The 26053-nt window shown below is 40.9% G+C and overlaps 2 protein-coding genes across 4 annotated transcripts in view; one reads left to right on the top strand and one right to left on the bottom strand.

Moving 5' to 3' along the window:
• The first annotated feature begins 1443 nt into the window (after positions 1 to 1443).
• Positions 1444 to 6469, top strand: si:dkey-27i16.2 (regulator of cell cycle RGCC-like). Its single transcript, XM_064328190.1, has 5 exons — positions 1444 to 1603; positions 2070 to 2243; positions 3119 to 3199; positions 3788 to 3850; positions 5601 to 6469. Exons 1-5 carry the CDS (start codon positions 1582 to 1584, stop codon positions 5606 to 5608), a joined length of 348 nt encoding a protein of 115 aa, XP_064184260.1. The 5' UTR covers positions 1444 to 1581; the 3' UTR covers positions 5609 to 6469.
• Positions 6470 to 22455: 15986 nt separating this feature from the next.
• The window catches only part of nlgn3a (neuroligin 3a), a 206793-nt gene continuing 203195 nt past the window's right edge, over positions 22456 to 26053 (bottom strand). For all 3 annotated transcript variants that reach the window (XM_064328187.1, XM_064328188.1, XM_064328189.1), the window contains one exon: positions 22456 to 23366. In XM_064328187.1, the coding sequence (XP_064184257.1) occupies positions 22517 to 23366 (850 nt within the window). In that variant the 3' untranslated portion in view covers positions 22456 to 22516. The remainder of the gene's footprint in view (positions 23367 to 26053) is intronic.

Raw genomic sequence — 26053 nt, 5'->3', positions numbered from 1 at the left:
CTGCTGAATTCACTCCCTCGTCTTCAGTGAGTCATCTGTGTACCCTCTCTTTGCAAGGACCACAGTACTGCTTGGTACTTTATAGTGTTTTATACGATTTGTGAACACATTGTGGCAGATCTTTGACAATTCCTCCATACAGAATCTACCAAGATCATACAGCATTCAACTCTGGAGTCTCAGAAGGCCATTGCAAAACAATAATGTGTAATCAGTTTATGTTTCTTTGTTGATTTTAAGGTATGTGTGGGATCGTTGTCTTGCTGAAAGATCCATTTGCAGACAAGTTTGAGCTTCCTGATAGAGGAAGCCAGGTTATTGGCCAAAATGTCTTGGCACTTGCTAGAGTTCATGGTTCCATTGCCTTTACTACAAGACCCAGGACAAGAGGATACAAAACAACCCGGTATTAACAAAGATCCACAACCATGTTGAATTTAAATACATGAAAACAAATAAATTGTGTTGCATTGCTAACTTCAATAATTAGCATTTACCTGGAGGTGGACTGGACTAGAGTTCTATGACTGACCCCTGTGACCTTCAATTTCCACCAGCTTATGCTCTGAGACATGACTAGCTGCATTATGCAGCAGATGAACAAACCTCCCTTGCATCAAAAGCACCCTCCAGCTTGGTATGCTTGGATATTCACTGGCAAAGCGTGATATGTTTGAATAATTTGCTCAATCGCAGTAAAAAGTAATCACATCTTACTATAACAAGTGATATCACTGCAACCTATGACTCAGTGCTTTTATTTATTTATTTATTTATTTTACAATTGCTCCTGGACCTAATGTAGATCTCGCGGTACACGATTTTCAGGCTGCTGTTATGGAATCGTTTATTGGAATTAATAGACCTCCATTCTCTCGGTTGTTATACTCAGAGCCATGGTATGCTTGGATACTAACTTGCCGGCAAAGGTAGATTTATGTTTGAATAATTCGCTCAATTACAGTGAACAGTAATCACATATTTCTAGAAAATAGCCATATCACCACAACCTATGACTCAGTACTTCTATTTATGGAGGTTTTTTGCTCGACCTAATGCAGATCGCGCAGTACATGATTTTCAAGCTACTGTTTTGGAATCGTTTATTGAAATTAATATACCTCCATTCTCCCGGTTGTTTAGTATTTCGGTAAGACTTTCAATATTTGTAATTTGTGAGCAGCGTTGCATAAAGGAGGACCAAAGGTTGTCCTCCACAATGTACACATTATAATATTACTGACACCATGCTTGAATTTGTTTTCACCTAAGGGATATACAGTATTTACAATGCTGAGTAAAAAAAAAAATTCCCATTCGAGAAGGGGAGATTTGCGTCAGTAACTATTTTAAGTTTTACAGAGGCGGCATTTTCTGCACGTTGTTTCCGTTACGCCCACCCACGCACTGCAACCTCGGAGCATCTGACACTTCATTGGGCGTAGCTAAAACTCACTGCAATGTAGGAGACTGTTGATACAATAAATGTAGAACGAGAGACACGTACACGACATTTGCACATACAGGAGGACTACTGTCTACTTCCGACTTAATAAAAAGCATTTTGTTCCTTAGTTAATAATGTCATCTGTAAACTTTCCAGGTAAGTGAAATGTCTTATTGATTGAACAATGGCTATTCACGACAGATCGCTTTTGGTCGTTCCAGTTATCACTATCTTTACTCTCACTAAGTAAGGATACAACACAAGTAGCTATTACAAAGCATTTGGGCAAATAAAAAAAAAAGAAAAAAAAGAGAGGAAAAAATCTAATTCAAATAATCAAATTAACTACACAGTAGCCTAATGGCTTCATCAATGACCAAAACTAATAACCATGTTTAATGTCATATTAAAGTAGTCAGAACACATTGTAAAGGTGCAAAATGTATCTGCTTGTCTGTTTCGGCAACATGTAGCCTACTTTAGAGGTAACTTTGCGTTGATGTTTATATAGAAATTGTGATAACTGCTCATTCATTCTGACAGCAAGTTACTTTGATTGTCGTGGTTTGTGTGGGCCTGGGATGCTATGAGAACTTTTAAACGTTTTAAACCCATCTTTCAGAACTGGAGACTGAGCTGGACGATTTACTCCAAGAGTTTCATTGTGTGGTGGAGGAGCTCAGGGAACCGTCGTTGAGTACACCCCATCTTTACGACGAGCACCTGCAACAGGCGAAAAGACGCAACGACATGAACGATGGAGTGAGCGATAGCGGGATAGAAGACTCAGACTACAGTGAGTAAACTATCATCACGTCGGCTGAACTTTACCAACATTATTCTATTTAGGTTGTGTAGGTGTGAACTTGATCATATACCACACTCCAGGTTTAACGCATTTAGTTCAATAGATTATTTATACTAAGAATAGAGTGGCTCTGTACCACGTTGGGTCAGCAATCACCAAATCAATAGGTACAAATTTCAGCTCCTAGGCGCGAGTTGAACGCCCTTGGCGCCCATGTTAATGTGCAATTAAGAACTACAAGCGCCACAATCGATTACTGCGCCTCCCATCACAGTCCAGCGCCTTCTGACGTTGTAATTTAAACGAATGCAAACAGTAGTGATACACATGACCATTGTAGATTTCCAAAGTGTGTTTATTATATATGCAACAAAATTAAAAACTGAATGTTAACCAAAATGGTGCTTAGTTTGGGTTTTAACAATCAGTGTTGTGGTTGTAGAATAAATATATTTACACACCTGGATTAGTATAAATTTAACCTAATATTGAGATTGAATGATCACTTTCGCAAGGGGGGCCTGGCAGTAGCCTACATATACATTTTTTTAAATGTTACAGATAATGTTAAAACAGACACCTGAAAACTTCTGAATCTTTAGTTTGTCAGCAAAACATTTGGTTTCTCAACAGACCTGACTTGTTTTCATTACCTATGTGTACTCATATTACACATTCTAATGTTTGCGTGCTAAATGTAGCACCTACTAAAATCGAACGTAATAAATATAACAGAACACGTAGGAAAGGGAATTAGCTGAAGTGATGGGTTTTACAGTAGGTGTGTGTTTGTGGTTACATTGCTGCATGTGTAATTGGCCATGAGTTTTGAGGCACTGTGTGATTGTACCTCCCTCTCCCAGGCAGGGATCAGTCATTGGGTGGTAGCCTGAACACTAGTGAGGAGGACCTTGACATTGCGGGCGTGACTGCCACTTCTAAAGGTATCATTCAGCACATCTCACTGAATTTAGCACATCTGTTGCACAACAAATTAAAGGTTACTCTAACATCATTTGCATTTTTTGGCCAGTGGCTTCTACCAAACAAGATTGTCACTTAATCTTATTCACTACATGTAAGTTTATTTGAGGAGCAATGTTTGGAGTCTGGAGGTGAGATGTTGGAGGGATTATAGGGAGGAGGTGATTCAAAGAAATGGCTTCTTCTTTAAACCTTTTAAAACTTCTGATTTAAAAGTTTCTTTTTAAAAATATAATCCCACCACCGCCAAACCCCTCTAGGCTTTTATAGGCTGGGAAAGAGGTTTCTTGTATGTGCTATAAAAATGCATTCTATCTGTTCTCATATCATTATGTCATCTGCTATTCTATCTGTTGAGTATTGTAATAGTGAAAAATAGAAGAGTGGGGGGTGTGAATTTCTCCCCCCGTTATGTAATTTTGGCAGTGAACGTTTGTTCCACTCGGAATATTCCAGAGGAAATTCCACTGCGCTTACTGGTGTGGTCTCTGTGCAGAGCGTGGCATTCTTGCCGTCTCACGTTCTTTCCTCTCATTCTTTTTCTGCAGCCAAGCTGGGAGACACCGGGGACCTCCAGAGCTTCATAGACAGCCTGGACAGAGAGCTTGCTGGTATGGCTTCTTTTTTTTTCAAGAATAGTGTGGGGGAAGGAACTCTTTATTATTGGAAGTTGGTTCATTTTGACAAGTGGTATCTGACTAGTATTCGTGACCTAAGATTAAATGTATTTCTACAAATGTTAAAAATAAACATCCGTAGTCAGCGTTTTCTTGGTCCCGGTTCTTGTAGACCACTGTGTATGCTCTTCCATCTGGGTTCAATTAATCAGTTGAGTACACTTTCACTTGAATGCTGGCGTGTATTTTAAATCTACATATTGATCATGGTGATGTGCTTTTTTTTGTAAATATCATATAAATTCTGAATTCTGATTGGTTCAGAATTTGCCCCTTACTGTCCTGTGGACATACTGTGTATAAACAGTATAATGCATTGTTTTGGGGCATTTCTGAAAATGGCCTAATCATCTTTTCAGATTAATATGCAAGCTCTTCTCTTTCAACTGAACATTCTATTTACAAATGAAATATACTACATGTGGCTTTAACAGCCAAGTGATGGCTGTTTAATTGTATTTCAGCATTGAACTATTTCTGCTGTGAGTAGCCATGGAATTAGCAGAATAAACCACTCTTGGCAGAGCAGTTGTGTGAAAATAAACAACTTCAGGGTAGTTTACAGCCCCTCAGCTTTGCCATTGGACTTGTCCCAACTCGGCTCAGTGGCCATGGAAAAAGGGAGATGCCCATTAAAGCATTTGTAAAGTTCAAATGTTGTTTTTAAAAAAAAATAACCTAAAGTCACAAAAAAGAAGAAGATAACTGTGGGCTGTGAAAGTCAGTTTCATCCGTGATGTCAGTGAGCGGAAGTGTGAAGTGTGTGGTGAAGCGGTGCTGTGTGGTTTAAAACGAAAAAGAACGAGGAGGCCGATGCATAAACAGAAACCAAAATGTGTCTCAGACTAGCGAGAGGCGCATCTTAACATCTCTAGCAGCACTGGCCACAGGTGTTTCCAGTTGTGCCAGTAACCCTTTTCTCCGCCCCCCATGCACTTGTGGTGAAACACCAGAACAAGCAGCATTGGCAGGTAGAGAAGGGGAGTTTCACAGATTGCATCACACAGCCTTCTTTTGGTGTCTTTTCGTAAAGCTGCAAAACCCACTATTTCCGTACATATCTGTGCCTTTTCTGTGAGCAAAAGCCTGATTAATTTAGCCCAGTTGGAGACAAACCTGACATACGTGATGATCAACTAGGACAAGGACCGGGAAATTCTACACAGAAAAGCATGTTTTGAATGGAAATTGCCTGTGAGTTACCTATATACAAGCCTAAAGCATACACCCAGTGCTATGTAATGAATGGGGAATAGGGTTGTGACAAGAATACTGAAGATTAAAAATAGGGGAAACAAATTCATGGTACAGATTATTTCCATTTGTAAGGTTGTATATTTTCTGAAGCACATTAGTTTAAGTTGCTTGGTCATGGGTGCAACCTCAGTGCCCTTCGCAGGACTTCTGGTCACACGTTGAGTCTTCTCACTGCCGCATGCTGTTGTCATCCCTACCTCAGTGAACACTGCAGTGGGTGCCTGTCTCCCCTATCAGCAAAAGGCCTGTCGCATTACAAGGCCAATGCTCGCCTGCTAGCACTATCAGCAGGTGTACCTCTTAGCACTGTTCATGAATCATAACTCCCCCTCAGGCGTCTGTGCTGGGGGCTTGGATATGCAAATCGGATATGCAAATCGGGCCACCGTTTCTATGCTGAACTGTCACAACTTTATCTCCCCAACAGAGATGTGAGCTGCCAGGGCCCAGGTGAATGGGAGAACAGACACGGGGCTACTGGGGCTGTAGCAGATGGAGAGAAGTGTGCAGAAAAGGACCGTCTCCTCCGTGCTGCCCTCGGGGAAAGATTAGCATTGATCAATTAAAGAAATAATCTTATAGATTTAGATATTAAGTCGCTTGCTGTATTTTAAACCTCCAGACACCCACTTGTGCCTTGAGGAAAATACTTGGCTAACTGTGACAGTCTCCAAAGTTTCTAAATCCTGCTCTAATTACATTGTGAAGGGCTTTGAATTTAAGTTACACTGTTTCAGTAGACAGGCTTACTGCAATAAGTGAAGGAAATTAGGCATTCTATCAATTTTCCTAAAAGGTTTTTTTCCCTCTAAATTATGACACACACTGTCAACTTCTTGCCATTCCCAGAATCCTTGATTAGTCTAGTCATGCATGAACAGAACCCTTGACCCACCCACTAATCGGAAATGATAATTCCTTTTTGTGATCTGTGACAAATATATTGGTCATACACTTTTTTGTAAACCTACTTTTAATTGATTTTATTTCCAATTTCTCATTACATTTTTCAGTGAATGTGAGAAATGTTATTATTTTTTTCATTCAAACTAAATGCTTTCCAATATTAAGCCCAAATTTGTATTTCATCAATGTTTGAAAAGTATGTCCTACAATGAACCTGATGTACAGTAATTGTAAAATATCAAATACATTATATGTGACTGTATTGTTGCCTGCATTTTTAGCAGGTGTGTTTATATTGCCTGAGCTGAGAATGTCTGACAATGTTTCTGAACTGAAGGATGTACATATTAAAGTAATGTAAGTAATAAAATACTTAGGTTTAAAGAAAAATGATATTACTCCTGTTTTCCTCATTTGAAAACCTCATTTACATTTGCTGACCCTAGGGTTCTAGAATTTTTATTTTCACTGTCAAATCATTTGCACACTTAAACTGAATTCCAAGAAACATTTAGCAAAATTGGGAAAAATAGGTGTAAAAAAATGTTCTACTTTGAGGCAAAATGCAGGACCATTCTCCATTTTGCATACCTCCTGGACTTGCTGTCCTTGGTGTAACATTACATAGCTGGTCAGGGCATAGCTGAAATTGGACAGAGAAATGGGAGCAGCAGGTATGGTAAAGTGTTAATCTTACAGTAACCTGGATTAAATGTTTAAGTCTTGGGGATGCTGATCAATGCTCCTTCATGGTTTTGATAGTGAGCTTGCGAGTAGGAGGTTGTTTGGACATATCCAGGGTGGAACACTGCCTTTGGTGTTGCCATTTAAAGGTGCAGTATGCAAGCTTGGAGAAATGAGTGAGAGACAGCTAGATTCTGAAAAATGTTCCATCCTCTATCTTTAGCTCTTCCTCCAAATCCTCGCCCTCCAAACATATGCATGCTGGCCTGAGTACTGCAGAGAGGACAAGAGCATTGAAAAGTAAAGTAGAGAGAGTGAAGCACATCATGCATCATTCCCAGGTAGAAAATAAAACACATACCATTGAAATGAATATAAACGATGGACATAGCTATAGTTTTTATTTAAAGTCGATAAATGCAATCACCAGCGTTTTGCTTATATGAGACTCAGACAAAGTTACAGGTGAAACAACGGTCAAATAAACATTACTAAATGCATCTGGAACTGGAGTGTGCAATTTCCTTTTTTGCTTGAACAGCATAGTTACCTATAAACATATCTAGCTAGCTACAGATTAGCTACAAGATAACACCTAATGTACAGCATCTATAATACATCAGCTAACTAGCTAACATTTTCTAAATACATCGCCTACACAGTTCGGGGAAATAAATTCTAACAGACATAGAACAAGCAAGACAATCACCTGTCTCGCAGAAATATTGCAATCTCAGAGTCACTTTTGAAGCCTGTCAAGTCCCTGAGCTCTCACTGAAAAGCCAAATCGATGTTCATTTGAGTCTTGTCTCTCACTTGCTTCAATTCATTTTTGATCATTATAATCTCATCTTTGTCGTTCTTTCTTACCTGTTTAAAAAAATTAATGAATCAGTATACGCCGTTGTCGTCAAAGGCGAAACTGGTAATTCTGGCAGATTTTTCTCTGCCATTCTTGTTTTGTTTTCTGGGCACTTAGCAAGCTATAGCACTATCTCTTTTGTATCTCTGCTCTGACAGTGCTGCAAACGTGCAACATGATTGACAGGCAGGTACCTGTCCTAATTGACCTCCTTGCAGAGAGCAGTCCTGATTGGTTAACATTCAGATGAGGTGAAATATAGAGTGGCTAAAAAAAACTTACACACTGCAAATGAAATTATTTACCAAAATGTCCAGCTGTATAAAAAGTGAAAATGTGTCCTGGATTAGGGGCCTTGCCAAACAAACATTCAGCTGCAGCCCTGCTATGACTCTCATTGAATTCTCATTTCAGTCAAGTGCCCTATCATTTCTAGAAAAGGGGAAAGAGTCATTGCCAGAACACATGACAACCCCCCCGCCAAAATACCCCAACTTCCTCTTTGCCTTTGAGTTTTGTTTCAGTTGTCAGACCGTGCCTGCAGACAAACAAGGAAATCCACAAATTCAAGCCCAGGGCTATTAGCGGACGATTCAGACAGGACGTTCGTCATTTGTGCTGATGGCAAAACAGTTTTTATTTGGACTGTTTATCCTTATTTTCATGATTTATGGATTACCATGTTGACAAGTTGGTTTCATTTTGACAGGTTCACCAAGCAATTGTATAATTATAGTATACTTACAACTACTGTTTTATCGGTCGTGACTGGATCCACAGTTGAAAGAGTGATGGGGGCAGTTAGTAGTTCGATATATGCTGATAGGCCTATATTAAATGTAATTTAGATAACACCATTTTACTAAAAATAGTAAAAAAGTAAAATGATAGTAATAATAATAAGAAGAATAGTTGCAAGCAGCAATTATATGGTTTTCAAGCACACATCATGAAAGCAGACAAAGAAAACATGGAACACAAACAAGGTAGACCGACAAATAAGCAAGCAATGTCCTCTTGACATGTTTACGAATCTTGGTCATCAAAAAACAGCTTTTTTTCTGATAAACTTTTGTGGTATTATGGTTAGTGTGACATTTGAATTTCCGTGTGGGATCATAAAAATCATCCTGACTGCATCCGTTAGCTGACTGCTCATATCTTAGAGATGGCAGCTATAGAATCTGATCCAACAACCATGTTACAAGGCCTGATCCTCGTCCACTAGGCCACTCCCTAGTTTAATGTTTTGTAAGGTGGAGGGAGTTATGTTGAAAGCCTCAGAAAGAATATTATATCTTTATTAGCCCCTTCCATCAATCAATGTAATGTGGGTTTACAGACATCATCTTTAGTGTCCCGAGATCTTAAGTCTATAGTCTGATTAAGATTGATAAATGTATATGGAATGTTTCACGTTGTCAGTTCATCTAATTGCAGACAGATATTTTGATATTTTGATACTCCCAGTTTTCAGCATATCTTTTTGTATATTTGCTACAGAGGATTTAAAAAATAATGCTGGTCTTTATCTGTAACCTACAGTTTAGGAGGACAGCACTGTGGGATCACAGTCAGTTTTAAAGAGAGTGGGTCTACTTCAGAATCAGCGGTAGGAACCACTGAAGGAAGAATTTGTCCCACAACGTTTAACGATTAATATTGTACCCAGTTAATTGATTATTTTTCAATGTTGAGTTTGGAAGGTGATTATAGTGCCACTGACCAGTCCCAATCTTATGAAATTATTTGGTGTTGAATCATGCCTGTTGGTTTTATGACGAGTTTTGGCATGCTAGCTCTAATGAGCTAACGGGAATTTGTTAAAACATTTATTTATTTATTTTAAAACCTTGTGGTGCTCTTGTTGATCATTTTACATGAGACAACAGTATTAAATCACTTAGGTTTAATTTGTTAATAGCGGCCAAAGAGTTCATGTGATTTGATGGTTTATAGTATGTTTGTGTATCTCAGTCTCCTGAAGCTGCAATGTTATTTCTTCAGTGAGATAATCAAATTGTTTCGTGTATAAATGGCACAGTCTGGCTAATGTACATCAATACAAAGTATTTAAGCGGGTCATTTGCCGTCAGTGGGTTGCTGGCAGTAGGTGGGCATGAGTCAGATATAATTGATGTTCTAATTTAGTTGTTTTGTGTATATATGCATGTATATATGTTGTGAGGCACTCTGTAAATAAAACACCCCACCTGGGTTGCATAAGATCTAGTCTCTCCAGTTTCACTGTAAGATCCACTGCCTCGACTGATTTCCTATATCATTACGTATCACACTGAATGGTTTCACATCTTTAGACAAAATGTACTTTTAGGCATTTTTTAAAATGATATCATTTATATAATGAACGAAGTTATCAAACGCCCACATTACCCATACAAATAATCAATAAATTACTCAATAAATTAACCAAATCTAATTGATAATTAGATTCAAATGATTGAACACAGCCATGTTAGACTGCAGCCAGCCCTGTTGAATCTAAACCTTACAAATATTGAACCTTACAATCAGAATGATGCTGTCACCACAAAGGTTATACAAGCACATTATGCCACAATTAAAGGAAATTCCAGAAGAGATGGGAAAAAAGTTGTTGAAATATATCAGTCTGTAAAGGGTTACAAAACCATTTTTCAAGGTTCTGGGACTCCACCGAATCACAGTGAGCACCATTATGTCCAAAAGAAGAACACTTTGAACAGAGGTGAATCATCCCAGGAGTGGCTGGCCCGCCAAAATTTCTCCAAATCTGTCTAAGACAACTCATCTGGGTAGTCACCAAAGATCCCAGAAGAACATCCAAAGAACTGCAGGCCTTTCAGGCCTCAGCTAAGGTCAGTGTTCATGATTCCACAATGAGAAAGAGACTGGGCCAAAATGGGATTCATGGAAGAGTAGCAAGATGGACACCACTGCTTTTTGGGATAATGTTCTATGCACAGACGAGTCAAAAGTGGAACTTTTTGGATGACATAGGTCCTATTATTTCTGGAGTAAAGTAAATCAACTATTTTACAGTAGAAACATTATACCTACAGTCAAACATGGTGGTAGTAATGTGATGGTGTGGAGAGGCTTCGCTCTGTACCAGGATTTTCTTAAGGTGTCCAGTCATCTGTCTTTGAGCTGAAGCATATTTGGATTATTCAGCAAGACAATGATCCAAAACACGAAAGTATGTCTGCATCTGAATGGCTGAAAAGAATTCTATTTATGGAGTGGTCTAGGCAAAGTCCTGATTTGAACCAAATAGGGATGTTGTGGCAGGACCTGAAACAGGACCTGAAACAAGTTCGAAAACCTATGGTTTCTGAGGTACTTTTATAAGAGAAAAAGAATTTCCAGCAGAAAAAATAGTGTTCCATCACTATGTGCTTGGAACTGTAATAATAATGATGATAATAATAATAATAATAATAATAATAATAATAATAATAATAATAATCTCTAATCTTCATCTGCCACTCTTTAGGGAGTTCCACATCACAGTACTACTTGCACCATACAATTTATGCGTTACGTAATAGTTTTAGGATAGCAGGACTGTTGTTGTTCTGGCAACAGCTGGACGGGAAACCCAGGATACAGACTGACCCCTCTGATAATCTGACCCGTAATGTCCACAACCCCCCCCCACACACACACACACACGATGAGAAACAGTTGCTGTGACTTCACTGAGTGAGTCTGCGGATCACGTCCACCATGTAGTGTTAACACGTCTACTTCTGAGGCCGTTATGCACTCCCAATGTTCACGTGCTCCTGATTTCACAAGTCAACAGCCATTCTCCAAAATGATTCAATGATCCCTCTTTCAGAAGCTCCTTTTGTATTGCATTTACAATAAACATTTATTCCGCTGAAGGCTGTAGATTGAATTACCCACGGTGAAGAATTGTCAGTCATCGAAGGTGGTGGCAGATTTCCTCTTTCATCGTTCAGATATTGCAGCGTACAGATGGTGACAATGTTATTTGTGCCATAAAATAATTTTGATAATGTATTCATAACTCAGATTACCCTGGGGGTTGGCTTACAAGGCACAATGTTAAATAATGTATCACTTAGAAGCTGCACTTTACATTATTGCTGTTTAAGGCCAGGGAACAGTGGCTTCCTACAGGGAAGGAAAGCTGGACATTCCTTGCATGCTGTACTTTGTTTGTTCATTTCTCTCTGAAGACAGATTGTTCTGGAAATTTGCGCTAGGAGCTGTCCACCAGAAAGCGGTCTCAACTCGAGGAAAAGGTGGGGCGGATGGGGGCTGTTTATGAATACTTGGCCCCCCAGAACTCAAAAGAACTTCCTGATGCATTCCAATAACAAGGGGAGATGAGTGAGCCAAGCAGCAGCCTTTGTTTTTGGGAACATGAAACTTATGGTTTTAGCATCTGTGAACTTCCCACTTTTTGCTGCGGGGAGGGGGGGGGGGGGGGTGGAGACGTATGGGCTCTCTCTCGGGGAGAGGGCTAATGTGGAGCTGAAGGGAAACCATTCTTCAGGGTGAAAACAATGCTGGAAGCCAGGCTGGAGAGCTGACCTGCGTCAGTGTGCTGGAGCGGGGAACGCTAACGCACCCCTAAAGGGCCTGACTTCTGCCTCTAATTATTCCATCCGTTATCACTGAGAGGAATGACTTAGAGGAGGATTCCTTCCCTTGCACAATAGAAATGGATCTACCCAACTACCAGCTTGAAAAGTATCCTCTGGGTGCTATATTTACCAATAAAAGTAGAAGCACGTTTATCCGCATCCACAGAGCAAAAAAAATTAACGAATGAATAAAAAACATAAAAAACAATTACAATAATGAATTACAAAAAATTTGATTGAGATTTAAAATGTTGACATTAAAGATGTGTAGCTACCTTCCGATTGTTTATTATGGTTAATAAAAGCATTATACTGTATATATTTGCAAAGTATGACTTTTCATACTTGAAAAATGCTTACTGTTGTGAACACATAGATCACTGACATTATTTTCAATATATGGCCCATTCTAACATTGACATTTGCATGTGCATATTGTCACTTCCTGACCAATGACCATCAGCCAAAATGTATCCACCTCTGCCCTTTCTGTTTTATGTACGTTTATTCAGTGTTTCAAAAACAAGTCATACTTAAGTTGTAAAAATGTTTATAGAAATATTATAAACCAAATTGGCTTGGGTCAGAGTAGCTTAGCCAAATGTATCCCATCAAGTTTGTATATTACAACTAGATATTGAGCCAAGACAAACAGACTAGCGAAGATGGTGGCAGGACATACATAAAATGTGGATGGACTTAAAAGTGCGCTTTTGAATGATTTGACTGATGAGATAAGAAAGAAATCACTTCTGCGTGGTAATGTGAAGAAAGATAGCACAGTTAAAAATGTGAAGGATGTCCAAAATGCACATCAGTGCAGAAAATATGATTCCATTCATGTCTATGTATGAAGATGATGGATAAAAAATCCATTTGTGAAAATAAGAGACAAAACTGATAATGTTCTGTTTCCAGAATAAATTTCTACCTTTAGTATGCTCCCTAGGATGTATAAGAAATTGCATGACATTTTGTCTGTAAACATTTGTCCTGTAAATATTTACTGGGAATGGACTAGGCCTGTTACCCAATTATTTATATTTTATGTAGGATTGCTGGTGAGAGCATTATTTTTGTTTTTAAGTGGTGAAGAGAAAGCTAGCAGTCGTAATGGTGACAGACAGAGTATGAATACTGCTTAATATAATGATGCTGCCTGACCAACGGAATACCAAGACAGCACCAATTGCTTGAATGCACACATTTCACATGAAGTTCTCAGCAGGAAACGACCCACAGAATGTTGTGCATTTGTTCTCACTAATGAACAGAGTTAGCAGAAGGCATTTAACAACGGCATCAACAAAAAGTACAAGGAATAGCCTCGATGGGCCTGTCTCTTTCCCAGTGCCTTTCAATTATACAAACAGACCTTTGTGTTCAAAGAACGTATTTCACAACGACATTGAAACAACATTTCTTGGCAGTTTGGGCTTTTATTTTCAAAAGAACTTTGAAGTATAACTTCTGAGGATGATTGCATCATCATGTTACTGATAACTTCAAGGAGTCAACACAGACTGAGGCACATTTGTCTCAGTAAGTCAAACGATCTATGGGAAGTCAGCAGGCTAATGAAAATACACCTTTCTTAAACTCTTAAAGGGTGCCTCTGCTGAAAAAGATGAACTGAAAAGGCAGAGAATGGGATAAATTAAGAATAAATATTGGTTCCTGTTTCAAAATCGCTCAAATTTATTCTTAAAAAAAAATTTTCACTTAAAAAAAAGAACGAATAATTTCATTGATCTACGGGACTGTATTTGCATTCAATATCTTACTTTTGAATCAAATCACTGTTATCGATTGTGGATCACAGAGATGGTGGGGCAGGGTTAAGGATCTTCATATATGCAAATAAACACTTCCTATGTTAATGTAAAACACTTTTGATACACTATAGTATATATGTGTGTGTGTGTGTTTAGAAAGAGAGAGAGAGATCTTGTACAGGTGGACATGTGCACTTTTAAAGAACCAGCTAAATGCGCATGTAACCATAAAACAATTACATATAACTAGCATAAACAGTTTAAAATAGCACACAGATAAACATACATTTTTATTTGTGAGGCTTGTTAAACCCTGATAAGAATACAGAGCTCTACAGAGGAAATGTTTCCTTTGAATGAAATGAGACCAGAAAGCACTGTGTGAAAGAGCAAAGCAGAAAATAGAGTAGAATGCATGTTAGATCACTACACAGCAAGTGGATTTGTACAGCATGGTTGATGAGGAATTAGTTCACCAAGAACCTCCATTATCTGCCCTCTCCTACAACTGTCAAAGTGTCAATTTCTTCTCAAAATGTGCAACCAAAGTATCCTCACAGCAAATACTGCCCACAGTTTGCATTCAAAATAAATGAAGTAGATTTTGACATGTTTGATACAAAGTGAAACTGCATAAATTAAATTCAAAAAAGTATTGCCTTTACCAGAGCCGATTAATATTTAGCCCAGATACTGAAAAATTATATATTAAGTCCTATACCCATCGCCAGCTGGCTATCATCTCACTTCCTCTGTGATTTATGACTTGTGATAACTTCACAGGGTTAAAAAAAATTATTCTCAGCATTGATGTATTTCTGCTTAACCTAATTTATAGTTTTTCAGTAAGTGTCGCCTGGCATAAGGATTCAAAATAAAATTAAAACATTTCCCTGGCTGCGTAAACATGCTCATGTTCATGTATATACTATATGTACACTATATGGCCAAAAGTATTTTGACACCACTTCGTCTGGGGCTGTTTTTCATGGTTTTGGCTAGGCCTTTTAGTACCACTGAAAGCAAACCTTAATGCTACAGCATAAAATCACATTCTAGATGATTCTGTGCTTTCCCAAAAATTTGGGGTAGGCGCTTTCCTGTTTCAGCATGACAATGCCCCTGGCCACACATGGAGGTCCATATAGAAATAGTTTTGTTGAGAACGGTGTTGGATGTCAGGTGTCCACATACTTTTAGGCATATAGTGTATTTTCTGGCAATTTTCATTAAAATCGATTGGACATTATTCAATGGCATAAAAGTGTCTCCTTACAAAAAGTTGCTCAGAAAATATTTGCAAAAGAATAAAATTATTGAAGCGAATAGCTGTTCTTAGATTGAATTTGTTTTCATAAATAAAAACGTTCAACAGTTGCTGTCTTTCTTCTCAAGCTAATCTCGAAATGAGCTTTTCCCCCCATTCAGCAGTCATAAATGACAATATCTATGATGAAATTTCATCATGCGCCTATTACAAATACTTTTAAAAAAAAAATAATTAAGCAACATACAGCGTGACTGACTGCATGAGCTAATGTCTTCAGTAACCTAACTCTGACCTCCCATTGAAATGTCTCAAGCACACCCACCCATAGTATCATACCAGTTAAGATAACAATGTGTCCTGAGAAACCTTATGAAAACACGGGTGGAGAAAACGGTCACTGTACTGTACTCCTGAGGTACTGTATAGATATTTCACTGTGTGTTTTTGTGTGTGTGTGTGTGTGTGTGTGAGAGTGTGCAAAACAATCATATACATAGGTATATATTATTCAGTGATTTGGTTTTCCCAATTATATAGGAAGCTAGTACTCATATTCAGTGCAGTGTGTTGAGGCCAATACAGGAAACACTCACTTCAGAACAGCACCAGACTCCTCTGAGAAACACCCTCAATGATCACATGACTCCAGTGTGTGAAAGCCTTCCATAGGCTGACCTCTGCTGGTCACTTATAAACATCCTCTGTAGCTTCTCTCATTGCTACTACACACAGACCTTCACATTTATTTCATTGCTGGATGCTCTCTCCAGATTAGGCCAGGAACTGTTACTTGCTGACAAATCAGTGGCTTTATGCTACCTGGGCAGTATGACCCACCTGTGTCAGTTGATCAAGACAATAGTACGTTCAGGATTGTATCTTCAATTGCTAAATGTAATTGTTTCTGATCTTTGCATATCTTTGCACACACGGGCCTGCCACCTGAGCAATTAATAACTTGATGGAGTTTTTGCTACCGTATCAGTCATTTCAAAATGGGAGAGGGCGGCAACATTGTAAAGATGCTGTGTGACAACATGAATGGTATTGTCATAAAAAAAACCCTGGAAGATTGAACAATATGAATTGAAGTGTAAGAGGGGCACATTTCACAATCACAAGATGAGTCACAATGGAGTATATAAAGACATATAGATAGTTTATTTTGAATAAGATCAATTTGCACTGGTATAAATACATTCTATGGAGTTACTGGGAATGGCTATGTTCAGAAACAGGGCTTTGTCGGTTAATTGTTTTTTACACTGAATCTTAATCAGGTGTAGAATTAGCATGATCACACCATGTACATGAAGTCACAGACCATTTTTTTAAATTGATTTAATCTTTATTTTCACTTACAAATGTCTTTTTTTTTCAAAATATTGAAGGTAGGTGATTCACACAGCTCCAGTACCATTGCGCTTATTCAATTTCAATTACAAACCTGAAAAATATACCAAACCTTTGCTGTTGTGAAAAAAAAGAATTTTGTCTACTGTGGGTGCTGTTTTTCCTGTAAACATCAGAAACATTTGGCAATGTCCATTACTGTCCCAGATGAAAAGCAGGCTAATACTTCTGGAGTAGTTTCATTTACCTATCTACTGTACACCTCATACAATGACACCGCTATCTCTCTTACACACCAAAGACGTGCAAGGGAAACAAACTGGAGAGAGAGAGAGTTAGAGAGATAGAGAGAGAGAGAGAGAGAGAGAGAGAGAGATGGTGGAGCAGGGTTAACAGGATTACCAATGACAAAAATGGTCAGACGTCATAGTAATAGTTGAAATAACCATAAGAAGAACAAAATAATAATACAGTTGCTTTTATTATTTTTAATTATGATATTTGTTAACAGCTTGAAATTCATAGCTTTGTATGGCATCCCACTGCAATTAACTTGCATGTACAGATTCCAACACCCTGCAAATGCCCTCCACCCCCTCACCCCCTCAGCGATTGGACAACGTGGCATGATACTGCTGCAGTGGACACAATGTGGAAAATGCACATCCTGTGTGTATGCATGTGCGCATGTGCGATACCAGCCTGTATACTGGCAGTGTGCCCAGGTCTGTAACCTGAGAGACTTGTATCACACCCATGCGCACACAGGCATACACACACATACAATCACACACCCACACACATGAGCATACACACACGCAGAGTCAGGTCCCTTCTGGTGGTGGAAACTTGTTTTTTTTTTGGCACATGCAGAACACGTTTGCTTGGCATCATCTGTGTTGCTGTTGTGGAAAATATAGTCATGGTCAGGGGGGGTGGCTCTGACTCTGAATGATATGTCATACATACAGTTACAAAGTACAAAATACTCATAATAATGTTAATAATTTTAATATATTACAGATGTGGACACAGACACTGAAGACTATTATGGGGCTATACGTGGATTAATTTTGGAGCCTGAATTTCCTTTCGAGTGCTCTTCCTAGTTGCATTGGTTGAAGTTTGATGATCAGTGAAATTTTGAACTAAGATCTAAACAGAAAGGGCTGTAATATTAAGGCATGTGGTAAGTAACTGTTAAATGTCCGAACATATTCATCCCTCAAATACATGGAGATAAAATTCCTAATGCTTACTCATTTTTTCAAACAGTTTTCACCTCAGTATGACCTATGATTAGAGCATTAATCCGTTTAACAAAATAAATGACAGTGTTTTAATCTGAATATGCAATGCATTTCGGGGAAGCCTAAGCCACTGTCTCTGAGCTTAAACATATTTGCATGTGTCGCAGGTATTTGATTTCTCATTTTTGTTATGTATACTATTGAGTAAGGAGTATACTATCACAGCCACTAGGGTTTGTACTAACTGCAGCCAGATGTCTACTGTTGAGCGGGGACTGTCCAGTGTGAGTCAGTGTCTACAGCAAAAGTTGGCAGCTGTGCACCACAGCCACTGTCTACAGGCACTGCAGTCTGACACTTGTTTGTAGATATCAACGGCAAAAGAACAGACCGTCTCAATATTTCCTCGACTTCCTCTTGCTGTTCACCCCTCCTCCACTCCCGCAGTGCATCTCAGTCCACAAAGTGCTAAGGCTGCACCTGTACCCTGCTTTTCAACCTTTTGCAATGCTACCACAGAGACCTCGCAGTTGTGTCCACAGTCCATGCAGACTCCCAGAGTGAAATACATGCCAGGAGTGAGGACATGGACAATTCGGTTTCCCCTACCCCGTCTCCCCCAGCTGATGGACAATAATGAGCCGTGGACCAGTGGGTTGAGATTCGCGACGGCGGCGAGCGCACTCCTCACCGCTCCTTAAGCCCGCTCCCACTCTCCCCAGTTTGACACTGATGACTTAAATGGGCCGGAATTAATGGCCTTCACCAGGAACCAAGTTCACATCCAGAGCTGCGCAAGAGCTCGGCTCTGCCGGTGACTGTCTGAGTGCCTATTCCGTTCCGCACAATCAGCCCTAATTGAGTAAGGGGCTGTGTGTGCCTGCGAGCGTGCGAACGTGCGTGCAAACACGCGTGCATATAAATGTCTAACTTGTATGTGTCATGTTATTTAAATCTTTCGCTGATATGAGATGGCAAAACCTTTCCTTTCAAAAATCTGAGCATAAGCCAGTCGATGGGAGACTTTAGCTCTTTACACGGATAATGTTTTAGACAGGCTGATTGGATGGATAAGGACAGTTGTGGCCTCTGGGTTGAGGGGTGGGTGGGGGGGGGGGGGGCATGGATATGTGGGTAGGAGGGGGAGCAGTGACAGGGATGACATTGATTTGCCCGGTGGTGTTGACACCTTTGTTGGGAGACTTTAAACCTATCACCATTTCTCAGAGCTAATAAATCTTGATACCACTTCAGTGCAGTTAGGCTAACTGTTAGTGAAGACCTGGGGGGAAGGGAACCAGCATTGCTAAATGCCCTTTATGGTGAAGAAACTGCGGTGGCTACAACACCATTATGGAGCTGACGAGGCCTGAACACGGTCAGGGAGAAGAGAGTGGACGCTGAACATTATGTGTGTTCGGAATGAAGGAGAAAACATGTTATCATTTCCTCCTCCCGACCTCCTTACTTGCTTGTATTACTTCTTCCAATTTCATGTCTTGTTCACAAGCTCATCTTTACCACAGTGTGTACACCTGTAACTATGGTTCAGAACCGAAGGTTACCCCAGTGGCATAGCCATTCGGACTTTTGCTGCTATTTCGAATATAAGAGTCAAATTAAATTAAAAAGGAATTGTTGGTTTTCCTATTCCAGTCTTTTGTTATACATCTCGACATCTATGTCAGTGAAATAAAAGTTTTTCTTTTTCTTGTCGCCTGCTGTTTGTCTGCTGTTTATGCAATTCCATTTATGTTAATATGGCTTAAAGTAAGATCTTTAGAAAAGCCACTGCCTGAATGTCATATTGCAAAATGAAAAGTTTATCTGTCTTGGTTTGTTTTTCTAGCTACTTGCCCCCCCCACCCCCCACCCCCCAGTGAGCAGACAGGTTTGAGAATAACATTTGGAAAGCTAAGCAACATAATCCACATTTCGACAAGGAAGAAACTTCAAAAGCCAGTGCAGCCAGCTAAGCGTGAATGGTAACGTGTTTGCGTAAAACCATAGCTTTCTAGATAACTTTTAGTGATCTAGCAGAATAAATAGCAGAAAATAGCAGTCATCTATATTGTTTTGAAAGCGAAAGTAGGTGTTATTAGATGAAACTGCACCTTTGTTACAGACAAAATTTGCCTTAGTTGAGTACATACAATGTGAGACACAGTTTAAAATTGCCACTTGAATTACTGGAATGATAACTCTCTATGACATTACGCTAAATATAAATGGAAGAGACATTTGAAATGTAATCGGCAGCTTATGGTAATAGACAATGGTAGTGCTGAAGAAATTTCACCCCGACTCAGTTGAGCCACATTGGGCACTGTGTTGGCAATTGCACCAAGATACAAAATATTACGTTTGGCCAGGCTCAGGTATACCTGAGATAAATGTAAAACAAGGTACAGTGGGGCTGTTTATCCAACGCAAACAAAGCTGTACACAGTCACAGTAGAACCCATACTGTAGGCTAAGTATTAGTCTCCATTATGCAAACCAGCGAAAGTGACATTCTCTCATCAAACCAGGAGGTGTCATCCCTCAATGTATCGAGGCCACACAGTTGTCAGTGACAAATTAAATTTTTTTTTGTTGCCCTTTCCTTCTTTTTTTTTTTTTCAAACAAAAACCACATGTACAGCAGTCATTGTATGCCGTTCGTAACCAGGGGAAGAGTTTATCCCTTGTATCATCTTCCGCCTCAGTCTCACCCATAATCTCCAGGCCCCACACTAATTGAAACCTGTTCTGTAAAGGGCTCACAGAGGTGTTAGCCTGTTTTTCCAGTGGGTGCAGTGATAAAAAGAAAAAAAAAAAAAACGGAGCAGAGGTTGTTTTGTTCTTGAGAAATCATCAGAACCCCACTCGCGATATTTCAACACAAGCCCCTGACATAAATCAAAGCAAAACGAAGCATAAGAGCAAACAGAATATTTATCAAAATACAGAACTCTGCGGCAGAACGATGGACCTAATTTGGCACACGGCACAATTAGCACGTATACATCTGGTATACATAAATAAATATTAAATATATTTGTACATAGATATACATATAGAGCTATTATAAAGACATCTGCTGTAGCATCAGTTTGTGGTGTTCAAAATATCAATGATGGCATGTGCACAGTAAAGACTTATATTCCATTCATAACTACTTTCGGTTTTAAAATTAATCAGTAGTACACCCAATTGCAGCCTATGTGAGCAATATCTTCATAGAAGCCCTATATATATATGTATGCCTGCTCATATGTATGTATATTTCAAAAGAAATGAATGTATGTGCTGGCCTAAATTAATTCAGCACAAACAGGCCACTGTTTCCTTTTGAGTGGAGCAATTACAAAGTCAATATAATGGTGTCAGTTAGTTCAGTTGAAACTTTTAACTACTTTTTTCTTACTTTTAAAATAATCGATTTATTTTCTCATTTGTTTTAAGTAAAATTAGATGTAAATGACTTTTTAAAAAAAAGAAAAAAGTGCTATTACGGAAAGACAGACAGCCACAGACGCAGCTGAAACACGACATGTGGTGAATCAAATCAACAACAGGATAAGATGCCCCTCCCGCATCCATCACACACATTTTCTACAAACCGAAAACTGGTGCACACACACATACGTACACACATGCACACCCAAACGCACACACAATTGTACGTAGACACACACGCACGCACACGCACTCACACACACACACACACACACGCACACGCACACGCACACACACACACTCACAACACAGATGCCCAGGGCACGTTGCGTGAGTGTGCATTTCATGGAGCGATAAGATATATAGCTTGATAGATACTTTTTTTCTGTAAAAGATGCACTTTTTCTTAACAAAACAATCACACCGACATTGTCCTTATCTCTGAATCTTTGTCCTTAGGCAGAGTCTATTTCAGACGAGTCATCTTTATTGTAAGTTTAAAAAATGATAAAACAACTTGCGGTTTTATTCTAAAGATATGCAACAGACAAACTGGTTGCCTTCCACTGTACTTCTCTCTGTGTTTCCTTTTGTTCAGTGAATCCTGTCATCCATGAAACACACCACGTTTCCACACAGATTACATGTTGCAGGTCAGAACAGAAATCAAGAAAAAATAATAACAAGCTTCTTTTTTCTTTTTTTGTTTTGTTTTTTTCTTCATTTTTTTTCTTTTTTTGTAAGGCATTGAAAGAAAACAGCTTAAATACACATACTGTATGTCATCTTCCAGGCAATTGTTTTTTTTTTTTTTTTTTCTAGAAGAGACCAAAAGATGAAATAAAAAGCACTTCTCATTTTTGTTATTTTGTTTGAGAATAAAGTGTTAATTTCTCCCCAATCTGCTTAAAAAGGCCGTTTTTAAAATTATATTTAGAAAAAAAAACACACTGCTGAAAGCCTTCCCATCCGGTCTGAAGAAGAAAGGCAGTTCTATTTTGGCAGTTCTGCACAACCTGACATCCTGAAAGAGCTTCCTTCACTCTCTGTAGTAAAAGTCTTTTTAAAATGACTTCTTTTGACCCCCCCCCCCCCAACTCCCCCCCCAACTCCCCCCTCCCCCGGACCCATAATATATTTATAAAAAGAGACTCCTGCCTTCCACCCCTCTCTCTCCTTAAAGCTATACTCGGGTAGTGGAGTGTGACTGTGGCAGGCCTGTGGAGTTGAACCCCGCGGTGAAGGTGTTGTAGGGGTGGAGGTTGGGCACGCCCACCAGGGAGTTGGGGATCATGGTGATGGTGTTGGGGGTCATGAGCGGGATGTCGTCGGGGGAGCGGCGCAGGGTCAGGGTGTAGTCCGGCAGGGAGGCCAGACGCAGGGGGTCGTGTGGGGCCCCGCCCTCGCAGTCGTGGTGGGTTTGGTTCATCTGCAGGGACATGATCTCCTCCTCGGGGGCGTGGCCCACGTCGTTGGCGGTGGTCTGGCGCTGGGGGCTGGGCTGGCGGTGCGAGTCTTGCCGGCGCTTGTCTTTGCGGTAGTAGAGGGCGGCGAAGGCCAGGACGTTGAGGAAGAGCAGGGAGGCGCCCACGGCGATGGTGACGCTCAGCTCGGTGGAGTAGTCGCGCGGGTTCTCCACCACCAGGGGGCCCGTCTCTTCGTCCCCATTCCACGGCTCCTTGCCGTTCTCGCTGTTGTAGGCCGGCGACATGGGCGGCCGCTTGGTGTTGAAGGGCCAGTTCTTGCCATTGGGCCTCTTGGTGGACAGGGAATTCTGGGTAGTCTCCGGCGGGGGCACTTTGGTGGTGGTGGAGGTGTAGTGGAACATGTCATGAAGGTTGTAGAGGTGCGGCACCAGGTGCTTCCAGAAGGCCACTTTGGTGGCCCGGTAGTGGTCTCGGACACGAGGCTTGAGCCCAATATGCAGGTACAGCTGGTCCTGGGGGTTATACTTGGACCAGGCCACCTCTTCGAAACGATTAGCCTTGGTGTGGATGAACTTGGTGTCCTGGGGCACTGGCTTGTTTGGATCCCTGGGGAGATAGAGGAGACAAGAATTTAGTGCTATGGACTCTGGAAGCAAAATCAATTGAAACTGTCAGGGAAAAAAAAACTGTTAGAAATTTCAAAGAATTTCTTTTTTTTTTTAATTATTCAGTGTCAGTGCACTCATCAAAACAGTACATGCCTTCTTACAGTATGAGCCGTGTACTGTTATTGTATGTTTGAACACCAGCTATGGTGAATCCCATTTTGCTCTATGGCTGTACTCGACGTCCTCTGTCAGGACTGATTTTTTGGCAGCGTGTTTTGAATTAGGTCTGACAGTGCCCATCCCTGCTGTTACGTATAGAGCTGGGTAGAGGCTTTAAAAGTGAATATATAAATAAATCAATGTGCTTAGACATGCTTAAGGAAGCAACTTGTTGTTGATAACGCGAGAGAAGGGCAGCCCCTTTGCTAATTGCTTTGGGAAAGCGGCGCAGTATGCATTAACAACAACTGCGCTGATGTACTGTGGACCAGATTAATCAAGACAGAGTGGGAGAGCTTGTGGGCGTGCGGGGTGGGGGCGTTAAAGGTACAGTGGCACACAATCTCCTCCAGGGGTCAGTGTTTCCCACTGAGTGTCACTCACGCGCGCTTCGTCTGGCCATCCATTAAAATTACATGGCGGTATTGATTTATCGACTGTATTAACATATGGCATTCAAAAGGCACCACGAGGCTCTTTGTCGTAACACAGCCACGTCCGGGAGGCAGGGGGAATTTGGACGAGCCTGCTGTTTTTCCTGGGAAAGGATCACAGTTGCATTTATGAAGTGCTGCAATGCAGAGAGGAGGAAGCGTCGGGAGAGAGGAAGGAGACAGCGAGGGTGTTTGCGCGCGCCGCGCGCCTCTCTTAGCGGCACAGACGCAACGACGCCGCCCAGTTACGACCAACCGCAATCGATCAAGCACGGACACGGGTTTAAATGCGATCTCCGATCGCCCTGCTCACTGACACCGCTGTGGGGGAGAAAAACAAGAAAAAGCCTCTCGTCGTTTGTCATATAGTTAGGGGTTAAGCGCATGGAACATTATCAGCCTAGCAGAAGTTAACGTGTTTATCTTCCAACTCGATCCCGGTGTCAATTTTCCCTTTTCAGGTCAATGCTTCTGGGAACACTGGGGCAGATTGAGCTGGCTCAAGAAAAATCCCTCGTGCCACTGGATGTCAGTGGAGCGCGCCGTAAATAACCTCTTTTATTAGGCCAGTAATGATCCCCAATGAATATTGACAGCTGGAGTATGATGACTTTGTAGCTGAATATCAGTAATTAAGTTTCAAAGGAGGAAGCACAGGAGGTAAGGTCATATTGATCTTCTGTGTGCAACATGCCAGCAAACAGGATGTCAATGTGGCTGCGTACGCCCTCCTTCTGAATTCTGGAGGCATCTCACATGTCAACAACAGCCTGAACCCCCCCCCCCCCCCCCGCCCCTTCCCCACCCCCAGAGCAATCTCAGTTAATGGAAATTCCTGGCCTCGCAAATACACAGCAAATTCCCTCTCATGATGATCAATCTGCAAAGAAACGCAAAGCAGTTTCTGTTCAATTTAACTGAGTGTCCTCCACAGTGCCGGCGCTGGGAGCGTGTGGGTTTTCGTGTCTCAGGCACGTGCCTCGGACGCCTCGCAGCGAGCAGGGAGGAGAAATCCAGAGCTCCTGTACGAGGAGCGCACACACTCACAACAAAGGAGGGTGGGGAGAAAAAAAAAAAAAATCAATCCGCCGTCTTTGGATAATTTGATCGGTAGCATTAAAGAACAATTGCTTGCCTTATCTAATTACACACATACACATGCTAGGCGCTCGCCGCCGTGTCAATAATAAACAGCTGACTTGCCCCTTTGGAACGTTTGAGCTAATGACTGAACGGTCGGCTCGCTTTTCCGCCTCTAGCGCAGCCTGGGCATTGCGGCGCTCGCATTAGCCGCGAGCAGCCTGCTCTGCCTCCCACTTAAGCGCCGCTCTAGATCCCAGTCAGTGACAAGGCAGAGCCGACCCATTATTATGGTCGTAAAACCCGGCGTTTTAATGCCGTTTTAGATTTCCTCTGATGTTTTCATATGGCGAGGGCACTCGGTCTTGCGCAATAAAGCAGCCCTTCATTTCCCTTCTGCCCCATCACCTGCGTTCATTGATCCCCGGGTGATCGCTGATTGACCCCTGGTTGGCCCATGAGTGACCCTAGGCAGCCGAGGAGCAAAAAAGCTGGGAGGTGTGGGAGGTGGGGGCGTTAAAAAAAAATTGAGCATGATGGGGGTGGCGGGGGTGGGGGGGGGAGGTTGGCGGGGGTTGTTGGTTTCCTATAACTAACAGGAAATGAAGGAGTTCATCTCACAAGAACATAGGAACATAATATTTGGAGGCGAGAACATTCCATTCAGCTCATTATTTTGCCTACTGTTTGGACTCTCTGGCACTTTATCAAGCCTGGTACTAAGAACCCCAATGGTGTCTCAACCGGATCCTTTAATAAGCATATACGTGTACAGTACAGCATATGAGAACGGAATAGAGAAGCTTCTAGAGTCCCTGATGTGCAGAGCTAACATGTGCTGTCCACCACCGACTCACATGAATCAAACAAACGATGGGTCATAGCCAACAAAATATGCTTCAAACGAGGGAGCCTTTGACAGCACACCAGAGCTCCACACATCTCGTTGGGT

Source organism: Anguilla rostrata, chromosome 3, assembly GCF_018555375.3.
Source record: "Anguilla rostrata isolate EN2019 chromosome 3, ASM1855537v3, whole genome shotgun sequence".
Taxonomy (NCBI): Eukaryota; Metazoa; Chordata; class Actinopteri; order Anguilliformes; family Anguillidae; genus Anguilla; species Anguilla rostrata.
This window is presented reverse-complemented; position numbering and strand designations above follow the sequence as displayed.

Bases quoted from the DNA above. Each gene is read 5' to 3' on its own strand.
- si:dkey-27i16.2 (XM_064328190.1), top strand. From the start codon at position 1,582: ATGTCATCTGTAAACTTTCCAG. The intron at 1,604-2,069 runs GTAAGTGAAATG...CCCATCTTTCAG, and splicing joins GTCATCTGTAAACTTTCCAG to AACTGGAGACTGAGCTGGAC. The intron at 2,244-3,118 runs GTGAGTAAACTA...TCCCTCTCCCAG, and splicing joins GATAGAAGACTCAGACTACA to GCAGGGATCAGTCATTGGGT.